Raw genomic sequence first — 11627 nt, forward strand, 5'->3', positions numbered from 1 at the left:
GATCATTACTAAGCTTTGTGTTACGGGCGCTGGAAATAACTCTAGGCTCAGTGTGAAAAAAAGATCATGAGTAAAATAATCATATCGGCCTTAATAATATGTACATGTACATTATAACTATGATAATTATGATATAACATTAAATATGGACTCGAATCTACACAGGAGGAATGGTTGGGTGCAAACTACAGAATGCAAATACATGTAGGTCTAATCTGTGTAAATGTTAGACTTTATATCATGGTATATAACTGTATTGCAGTAGGCTTACTGGAAAGAGAGAATGATAAAAAAGTAAAGTAATATGACAAAGACTGCAATGTAAATTCACTATAGACAACATGTAGACTGTAGACTAAAAAAAGGTGTACATACATTAAATATGGACTCGAATCTACACAGGAGGAATGGTTGGGTGCAAACTACAGAATGCAAATACATGTAGGTCTAATCTGTGTAAATGTTAGACTTTATATCATGGTATATAACTGTATCGCAGTAGGCTTACTGGAAAGAGAGAATGATAAAAAATATTAGATAACTTTGGGGCTATATACAATAAATCATATTACATATAATGTTCAAATGCAAAAGGGACAGGCTTTCGATAACCCTATATAGTATCTGAAATGTTGGTGATAATGTATTCTCAAAATTTAAATCATACAAAACAAATATTAGTGTCATGGTAAAAACAAGTATTAGTGTTTCAATACAGGAAGAAGATATAAAAAAACACACAAGAAGAACGATAAAAAAATATCGGCTATGATGTCGCTAGATAAAACAACATGATACTTAATAAAGGTTGTACGATAGTATCAATATAACGTGTAAATACATGTAGTATGCATGGTATGATGGCATATGAGGTGTATGACTAAACAATTCAATATAAAAAACATGATTGTTTGGAAGAAAAAGCAGTACATCATTGTATCGGAATGCTGAGATTATTTGATCAATTAGAAACTGCTTTTTATATCACCTAATTGAAATTGTGATATATTCTTGTTCTCTGTCATATTAGCATACAATATTTTTAATTAACTCTTTGCAGTGAATATCACTGCTTTTCTTGAAATAAAATAAGTTGTATATAATGCACGATGTTATTTAGTTAATGTTTCAAATCGTAACACGAAAAACTCCTTGGGCGTTCCATCGTACAGCTGTCAGTACCTCAGCTCTCTTCATCAATCTCGTTCAGCTCTCTACATAATTCTCGTGGGGAAATCTCTTACTTCTTTGACTCAAATAATTTTCGGGTATGTGAAAACTGCGCCTTCGATGTCGTGGTGACTATAACAACATTGTTGATGAGAACAAACGAAAAGAAAAAAATGAAAAATATATATTTTTTAGGGGGGAAATGTCACTCTTATATAAACCACACGGCAATGAAAATGTAAGTGGTAAAAGTGTCATTGTGTGCGATAAAAATATTGAATTCATGGTTCAAATTTGTTCCTTGGCATCTGCTCTTGCGACAATGTTATTGCTCCGCTCTACATTCCACACACTAAGCGAATGACCAACTTAAACCTTGTGTTTAACACTTTACCCTACCTTAACTCTAAACTTACATAAAACCCTATTTCAACTCTACTACTTTAGCCCTGTAAAATTAATCCCAGAACAATTGTTGCATGAACAAATGCCGTGTCAACTAAAAGGTGTACAACTTTACTGCTTTATGCGAATCATCCTCGGATTTTAGATAGACTGTGATAGACATAGGGGTGGAATATGTTAAAATCAAAATGAGATTAATGTAGCATGGTATTGATATAAATTCTTGACTGTGTGCTACGAATTTATAAATCAAAATGGCCTACTTACGTTCAGGTAAGAAGATTTCTGCTGACTGTCCTAGTCCAGCATTTTTCAAGGCTTCATGAAGCTCGTCAATCTGTTGACTTGGTCGAACCCGGCGCCTCCAATCACGAAGCACTTCCATGGATAACTCAGGTTGGTTGAGGTATTTCTTTGTAGCTGATGGAGAGAATCCAAGCTGGTAGGCAAGGGACTTCAATTCTTTCGGTGATCGGATTTCTTCTGCCAAGATCTTTAAAATGCTGTCGGGCACGTACTGCAAATGACCATGTCTACAAGTAAATGGAATGGTATGCACAACAATACATTACCCTTATTTGAGTAACATTAAAGGGGTGGTCCAGGCTGAAAGTATTTATAGCTTAATAAATAGAGTAGAATTTACTGCGCAAAATGCTGAAAATTTCGTCAAAATCGGACAATAAATAGCAAAGTTATTGAATTTCAAAGTTCAGTAATATTTTGTAAAAACAGTCGTCATGAATATTCATTAGGTGGGCTGATGATGTCACGTCTCCACTTATTCTTTTGTCTTTTATTATATGAAATTTGGTTTATTCATTTTTTTTCTCCAAGAACTAAAAAAATTGGATTGACAACTGATTAAGTGCATCAGATAGTTATTGCTGCAACTTATTTCATTATAAGGGAGACATTTTATTCAACAAGTATGTGTCAGGAAAGAAATTTAATACAATTGTAATGTTTCAATTGATGTTTAAATGTACATACGTTTTGGATGTTTCAAAGGCAAGCGTTGGAAACGTTTGATACCCCCCCCCCTATAGTACAAAATCAGGTGGATGCCATATTTTGTTCAAGTGTTAAAAATATTTCGTACTGCTAAGCATCTTCATACAGGTGTCGTAAATAGTTAATACTGTGCTTTAGCATGGATGAATATAGGTATACAAATGCACAGGAAGTCCCTTGTTATTAAAAATGTGTTGCTTTATGTACTCATCTGTCATTGAAATTCTTTGAATTACTTAATAGAAATTTCACAGTTAGTCCTAGTAACGGTAGGGTATATTAGGAGGTTAATTTTAGTAATTCGAGGAGAACCACCTAAGCCAGAATAGACTACAGACATGACAGATGTTCGTGTAGGCAGTTTTAAGTTATAACTGAGGGACTACGTCGGTGACGAGATAACGACCCCAGCTGCCGCCGGTTCTCCACCGACATGACTGGTCAAAATTCATGTCATCATTGGGGATCGATCTCGTCCACTAATTCGTTGAAGCCACATCTCTCTTATCAGGGGCTACTCATCGAGGGGTAACACAGTCTGCGGAGGCCGAGCCCGAGTGGAAGAGAATCGAAACCTGCGGAGGCCAGGAATTGGACCGATCACCAGGGCCGAGTGGGGCATGTCAGACTAGATAGGATGGTGGGGGCTCACATCAACGATTACCGTTTAAGTTAAGTTATATTTTGTTATCCATAATCCATATCCATGTATATTTTCATGTAAATCATTGTAAAAGAAATCAAAGGAAACCACAGAATGATTTAAGAGCTTTGAATAAATCTTTCATAACTGCTATCCTCGTTTTTTACGTATTCCTTATTTGGTGTCAAGTAGCAGTAGATAAATAATTAAAAAAAGTCACTTCCCACGTGACAGTATGAAATAATGAAAAAAAAACATGATTTTATGTAATAACATAAGAAAACAGAAGGTGGAGATGTGACATCATCAGCTCACCTAATGAATATTCATGACGACTGTTTTCACAAAATATTGCTTAATGTTAAAGTTCAATAACTTTATTATTTGTTATCCGATTTTGATGAAATTTTCAACGTTTTGCTCAGGGAGTTCTACTCTGTGTATATATCTAGCATGGACCACCCCTGAACTTGACTTTTACTTTTATTAAGTAGGGCATATCGTTTCTTGTATTGTGTGGTAGAAGCATGACTGAATTTTACCGATTCCCTCCAATTAATTGCAGTACCGAAGCATTGGTACAATATTTATTTAAATTGTTTTTTAACTCCTCGAAATTAATTTTGAATAATAGGACCTAATGATAATTAATGCATACGATCAGCTGTTAATATTCAAATAAATATTCAAAAGTACTAAATCTTGACCTCGACACGTTTTTAGGATCCCCATGTAAAATTAAATATCATGGCAATATAAACATGTTTTCCAACTTTTTCGATGGAAATCAATGGTGACAAAATTCAAATGAAAATATACTTCATGGATAGTAGGCACTTAAATCAGTCAAAAGTAATAATGATACATTTGTGGATTTGCACTTACTAGGAATAAAACATTAAAAGGAGGTTTGGTTCTTTCCGAGGTACATACAAATCATTTAAGACGCGAACACCCTGATCAAGCACTCGCTCTTGAAAGCTGCTCTGACGGAGCTTGAAAACCCCTGAGCAAGTGCTTACACGCACAAGTAAAATGTTCTCTTTATGCATACGCATTTAAGCAATGCTGAATTGTCAAAGAGTGCTAGCCGTCGTTTAGAAATTGCTTGTACTTACTAGCCAAAACATTTAGTCGCTCATTTTTGTGCATACGGAATCAAGCAAAAGTTTATGTATCTGACCAATGGGTCAGATTTGGAAATGTAAATATATATATATATTTATATATATATAAATATATATATAAAGCTGACAGTTTCTTCAAGTATAATGTCAGATCAGATTACCATCTAGAATTCAGAATTTGGAAACCATTAATGAACTGTTTGCTATTTTAGTGAAAGGCATTATCATATCTCATTCAGATGATCAACCTGTCCTACATAACTTGTTTCAACCAATGGATTGCTGAAATCAATTGTTTATCATCACCAACTTCGTCTTCATCAGGGTGACCAGATTTCACAAAATGAAATATGGGACAATCGACAAAAAAGATCAACAAAGAAGGTTACACAGTGTTACACCTGTGAAAAATTATAAAGAATTGGAAGGGAGGGTGAACGAAAGAATGAAGGAGAGAAAGAAAATACGAAAGTAAGAAAAAATGAAGGGGAAAATGAAGGGAAAATGAAAAAAATAAATAAAACAAAGTTAGAATAAAACGATGAAAGAAAGAATAAAAAGAATGGAATACCGAAAGAAAGAAAAAGAAAGGAATGGAAGAAGAATACATGTGTGAAGGAAGGAAGAGAAAGAATAAGGGAAAGAATCAGAATTGAAAATAAAATAAAGAATGAAAGGAGGAAAGAGAGGGAGAAAGAATGAAGTGAGGAGGAATGAAAACATAATGGAAGCAGAGAAAGAATTAAAAGAAAAAGGAGAGGAAGGGAGGGGAGAAAAAAAGTTGAAAGAAAGAATGAAGGAAATAAAAAAAGGAAATTTGATAAAGACAGGTAAGAAAAGGCGAAAAGAAAGAAAAATGAACAGAGAGAGAGAGAGAAAGGATCAGGAAATAAAGATAGATGGAACAAAAATGGGCAAGCAGGAAGGGTAGAAGGATGAAGAAAGAAGGATAGAAAAGTAAGAAAGAGGAAAGAAGTTCAGACTTCAAGCAAACAAAAAAATCCAATCATCTAACAAAAATTCATAATGATATTTGGTGTTTTTCAAATATATTTTTAAAACTAAAAAAAGTTTTAGAAATGAATAAAATTTCATAGTGATTTTCTTTTTATTTAAAAATTAGATGAAGCATCGCAGCATCATACACAACAAGACTCAAAACGAAGGCTTAAACAACTAGATCTATAAACTCAAGAACTTGTTCCTCCGATCACATCTCCAAATCAGTAATCTGAGAACCCAAAATATCATTATACAAATTGTGTACATTTTTGTGATTATTTTCGCATGTTTGATGGAGAGAATCTGCTCCGATCCTACATGCCTAGCTATAGTAGCCTGCCACACAATGGCAGGAGGCCAGTTCGTTTGCGATGTATTGGGGTTAGCAAGAAAATCACCGCAGAACTTGCATAAGTTTATTCATCAATTTCATTGTCTCTGCTTCGTCATATGTAGGTTATTTGGATGAAAATTCGTCACTTTTAATATATTTTGGTCATTATTCTGAAATACGGGACAAATAGGCGTCCCGGGAAGGGTTTGTCGGGACGCCGGGACAAAGAAGCAAAATACGGGACAATCCCGGGAAATACGGGACGTCTGGTCACCCTGGTCTTCATGGACATGTTTAAATAATTACAATAACCCTAATTATCCATCGCATTTCAACATCAATTTCACCATGACCAGCTTTATGGACTTTAGTTTAAGAACTCCTTGCCAATTAGGATTTTGTTATTATTATCAACCAGAACTGACTCTTCAAGATACATAAGGTAAATTGTGTTTACTTTTTGCTCTATATCATGTAAATAAAATAAAAATAAATATTTAAACTAAATAATTTTTGTCATTTCTTGGATATCTGTTTAATATCGTAACAGGGGTGTAGCTAATGTGTGATATTCCACTATGATGTACGATTGGCTACAGAAGCATCCCAAACCTCAAATAAACTACATCATACCGTCAGGTAACAAAAAATTTGAGTAAATTATATATATTTTCTCTTGTGTAGTACTTTTCGTATACGACGAGAGCCGACGTGCCACCCCAAACACACCCTCATACCCACATAGCTCGAAGAATCCTTCCCCGGCTGTTATATGAAAAACAAAGTATTAATATTATTATTAGTATTACTTGCATTATTATTATTACTATCATTATTATTATTATCATAAACCATTATTATCATCATTATCAATTTGGGTCTATCATTGATTAAAATAAAACATAAGTTCCATACTTACGAGTCCTTTTGATCTCGCGTATAATCTGGTTCATCTGTATCAGACATAGAAGAAATATAAAATATAGATGTTTAAATTGCTGTACATATTTCAGACATAAACATTGCAGAGAAAATCATCAGGCTACCTATTATTTAGTTTTAAATCCTTTCGTATTTCCCTCTTTAATACCAACACAATACATATTATTTTTTGTCAGTAAAGGCATGGGGCTACAGCAAAGACATGAATAAAAGAAGTGAAGAAAAAGGAAAATGTTTTGCCCTTTAAAAGCATAGCGAAAATTGACGATGAATACAAAAAATCAGCCTCCTTATCCTATATCATTATATTATTTTCACGTAACAAATTAGTCATCACCCGTGTTTAAATATAAGGAAAACAGAATACAATAAAAATAATGATAGTTTTTTTTTTGGGGGGGGGCAGAGGGGAAAAGGGAGGGGTGACAAATATAATATTACCAATAATGTATAGCGTTTACAATTCATCTTCAGAGGTGTTGTTAGAATCAAGGTGGGATCAACTAATTGAATTGATTACTAAAAAACATTTTTTGGTTAATCTGCACGAAAGAATTAATTATGCTGTGTAAATTATGCTGATTTTGTTTCAAGTCATGTGTTTACCTTCTATTGAGGTCTCGAACTTGCTTTCTGCATATATTTTTGACCCTTCCTGAATGGTCATCTCGACTTTCTTCTTTCCTTTCTCATTGGGAGTGAACAGAAGCTCGAAGTCTACACGGCTTATCCTTCCGCTTAGTACATCCTTAATGGGCATCTTGGTTAGAGGAAAAGGAAGGTGAGAACTAGAATTTTAAACAGGAGTTATGAATTCAGAGAAGTGGCTATTACGAAATGAAAATGCAATATTAAGAGAAAGGCAGAACAGAGCTTCTTTAAGATTTCAACAACAACAAAAAAGATGATGGTAATAATACCAATGATCATTGATGATCATAGTGGTAATAATGGATGATCATGATGACAATGATGGTGATAATAGTTAACGGTGGTAATGATGAAACCGATATTCATAAATCGTTGTGACGATAAAGATTTTGGTAATAATGATGGTGATGATGATAATTACGATGATCATGAGGATGGTGGTGATGACGATGATGTTGGCGCTGAAGATGATAATGATGATTGACTGCTGTGCGAATGTGGTGGTGATAATGATAATAATGGTGATGATGATGATTATGATGGTGATAATGATGATTTTGATGAGGATGATGATAATGATGATGGTGGTGATGATGTTGGTGGGAGTTATAGTGGGATTATGGTTATGGTTGTGATTATGCTGATTATGATGGCGATGGTGATTATGACATAATAATGATAATGATGGTGCGGATAGTGATGAAGGATGTATAAAAAGTGAAAATGCCCATCAAATTGTTGAGCCCAATCCCCTATCGTCAAGGACCTCCCGCGGCCCCCGCGATGGTGCAAGCATTTGATAATGAAAATATTGTATTTTTTATTTCAAACTTTAGACCCCGAAACGTTTCTTTACAATATCTCTAATTGATCAATTATTTGCATTATCTACATGCATGTTGTGTAATTGTTAAGAAAATAATCAATACTCAATAATCATTCAAGCAATTCAGACCATATTGGAACCTTACCCTCGTTAACCTACGACAAGTGCGTTAGGGAATAGCATAGCCAATGTGTTAGCTAGGGACCTTATAATAATTTTATTATTCCATCTCTATAAGTTCTACAGCTAGAATTTCGTACAATGTTAAAAATTAATGTACATTTATCTTTTTATTGACATCTTCCAATGCATATTGTCTTGTTAATCATATTTGAAAAAAATATCACTATTTTTTTTATCTTTGCAGTTCCGATGCAGCAAACGATTCTTAAGTCTCTTGTTGTTGAATCTATAGAGAACTTTAACTCTTCCATGACTGGGCAGTAGGCGACTGGCGAACACTTTTCTGTTCTCACTACATCCTGAAACAATAACAAAAAAAAATCATGTGCAACGTGATTCTGAAAGTCTATTTTCAATTTTGAGAATCGCCCCCCCCCCCCTAAAAAGTGTAAGGCACTTTTCAATCAATCATTGGATCATGGGAATGTGAATGCCATGTAACAGATAATTTGGAGGAAATAAAATGATATTATGCTTTATTAGATCAACCTTGCGATTTTACCGATCCTTAATATGACTGAAGGCTTAAGTAAGGACAATGCCTTATACGTGCAATAATTTGCGGGCAAAAAACAAAGAGAGTTTTAGTTTATTGATAGATGAGAATAAATAAAAACAGAAAGACATAAAGAAAGAAATGACAATAAGAGAGAAAGGGAAAAAAGCAAGAAGATAACAAAAATAAAATCAAAGAAAAATACAAAAAGTAAAGAGAAGCGAAATAAAGAAATCGAACAAAGAAAATGCAAAGATGGAACATTATCATTAAGAAATGAATAACAAAAAGAAAAATCCAGTTTGTTAGAATCCGTGCTTTGGCCCGGTCTAAATTTCACATTCCTTATAAGCTTTCGGGAATATCTTTCAATATTTCCGCAACAGACTCACTTGTAAGTACTATTATATATACCTGTACATAGTTCATACAAGGATGCAGTATGAAAATGCGAAGAGTCGGATTCTGTGTAGGATCCATGATTACTGGCTGGAAAATTGCACATGTCAGCTGGAGTCCCTGGAGATTTTTTGATGATAGGGCAAACACTTGTAGATGCCGCGTGTGGAAAGTGATCTCATTTCTTGAGATTTTTGATGTGGGGTTTGCCAGGTTTCTAAAACCAAATAAACCTTCGAATTGCAAAGGAATAAAGTCAAAATTACTCAATTGGATGACGAAGGTAATTTTTTCGAATAAGTTCTTAATTTCGGTTTTAAAGCGGCCCAGATAATAGTTAAAGGCTCTATCAATTTATTCCAAAATTCCAAAGCGTGCTTTCCTTTCCAAGAACCACTTTCCATTGCTTTAGAGAAATTTACTTAAAATGTCATATAGTAGTCAAACTTCAATATTCTTAAAGCCAAAGTGTCAGAAAAATACATATTACAAGAAATATAATTAATTTATTTGTTATGATAATTGTTTATGACATTGAGAGATTCCAGTAGAGATCCCAAGTAAAGGTGGCTGTTAACTGGTACGCGCATCAACTAAATATAGGCGTAGCCGAGGTTAAAGGTATTATTTGAATTTGTGAGCAGCCGATTTAAAAAATTCTCAAACCAAGATTAAACATGTGTACAAGAAGTCAAGAACCTGTATCAGAACTAAAAAAATAACTCTGAAAACAACCATTATTGAGAATGAAAAGCTAAAAATACAAGGCAAAATCCAATTTTGTAATTAGGTGTCTTGAAGACGCTTAAATAGAACACATAAGTGTATGGGATGAAATTGAAATGGTGTTTCCGGTCACTTTATATTTCAGTTTTTGAAGCACTAAATAATGATTTTTGGACGCTTTAATCACTTTAATACAGGCGTAATCGAACCATTGAGATACTTTTATGTTTTAGGCGCACTGTGCCTCGCCAATTATGCCAATGGAAAGATCTTCCAATACGTTGAAGCATTTTTTGGAATCATTGACGCTTTTCACCTCGGCGAATAAGCAAAAGTAGTTACCAGGTCCTGTTTTGGTGTAGAGGATAGCGGGAGAGTCATCTCTTGGAACGTTGGGATTGGTGCAAGTCCGTACTACCACCGTGGCTGGCTTCATCAGTTCTTGTGTGAGAGAAGTCTCGATGATAGGAGTAATGAGGACTTCACCCTGCTGTACAGGTATTCTAGGACTGTCCTGCGTTCGAACTTGAAGTGTTGCCACGGATCTCATCCCTTTCGGTATGGCTCCTTCAGGGATAGTTACAGTTATGCCAAGTTTATCCAGGAACAGATTCACTCCCCTATGATCCATGATCCCATAAGAGATGAAAGGGGGGAAGCTAGATTCCATGGCTATAAATGAGATATAGAATATTGCATTACCAAGCTGGCAATACGTGTAATATCGTAAATTTACTCAATCTCAATTTACTCGACCTATTTCGAAAAATGAGCATCGCCATCACTGAACACACCTTGAGAGATTCAATGATTTCTTAATTTTGTGCAATGATTTACAATCTAAAAAATGACAGACCTGAGGAGATTGGGATATCGAGATGATGTTCGTCCTGTATAAAATGCAGGTCAAAACAATAGCCAAGTTCAATTAACTATGCGCTAGAACATGTAGAATTCGAATGACTAAAATTGCAAAAATGGTAATATTAGATTAGATTTGAAATTTATCTGGGATAAGATTAGTATAACTCCAAACAGCTTTGCTTATGGAACCGTCTCTGCTCTGCATGGCAAAGTAATGAAATAGGTGTCCAATCATTTCAGTAGCCTTTAGAAACGCTGTCGAAACAAGAAGAGTGCTGCTACTGTTTTCTCTGTAAATTGCTATTTCGGAGAGCTGTTATTCGTCGCCCCATTCTGTTGTTTATTGACAATATCACTTTATTTCTATTTAATGATATAATGTTAGAAATAACTTTCACAATATAAACCTTCTGCAATCTTGACCGCAGCATCGTTAAAACGAAAAGCCTGAGCAACTTCCAAGAGTCTCTCTCTAGTTCCACCCTGGTCTAGCCATTCTTTTAACATCTTCAGAGCAATACGGCGGATAACGTGAGCAGGAAACGTCACCACACCACTTATGATCTCCAGGAGAATAGAGGCTTTTACGTCTATTCGCTCACACAACTGCAGTAGTTCTCCAGTGGATTGTGGGATTTGGGAGATTTCCTTGCGACCTGTAAAAAAGGTGCGATTTTTGTTTGGCAAAATATATATAATGTGACTTGATGAGTATGTGCAGTAGCGGACCGTGACCCGGAGGAGACATAGCATGGGGGGGGGGCACTGCATTGTTTGTGAACGATGACGTGTCCCCCCATGCTTTGTCTCCTCGGGGTCACGGTCCGCCACTGAGTATGTGTATA

At 35.0% G+C, this 11627-nt stretch overlaps 1 protein-coding gene across 1 annotated transcript; it reads right to left on the reverse strand.

The window, feature by feature from the left end:
* Nucleotides 1-1834: 1834 nt before the first annotated feature.
* On the reverse strand, nucleotides 1835-9421 carry LOC121417759. Its single transcript, XM_041611491.1, has 5 exons — nucleotides 9208-9421; nucleotides 8462-8596; nucleotides 7244-7397; nucleotides 6615-6648; nucleotides 1835-2108 (listed from the first exon to the last, which is right to left on the reverse strand). Exons 1-5 carry the CDS (start codon nucleotides 9271-9273, stop codon nucleotides 1835-1837), a joined length of 663 nt encoding a protein of 220 aa, XP_041467425.1. The 5' UTR covers nucleotides 9274-9421.
* Nucleotides 9422-11627: the final 2206 nt, after the last annotated feature.

This window comes from Lytechinus variegatus, chromosome 6 (genome assembly GCF_018143015.1).
Source record: "Lytechinus variegatus isolate NC3 chromosome 6, Lvar_3.0, whole genome shotgun sequence".
Classification (NCBI taxonomy): domain Eukaryota; kingdom Metazoa; phylum Echinodermata; class Echinoidea; order Temnopleuroida; family Toxopneustidae; genus Lytechinus; species Lytechinus variegatus.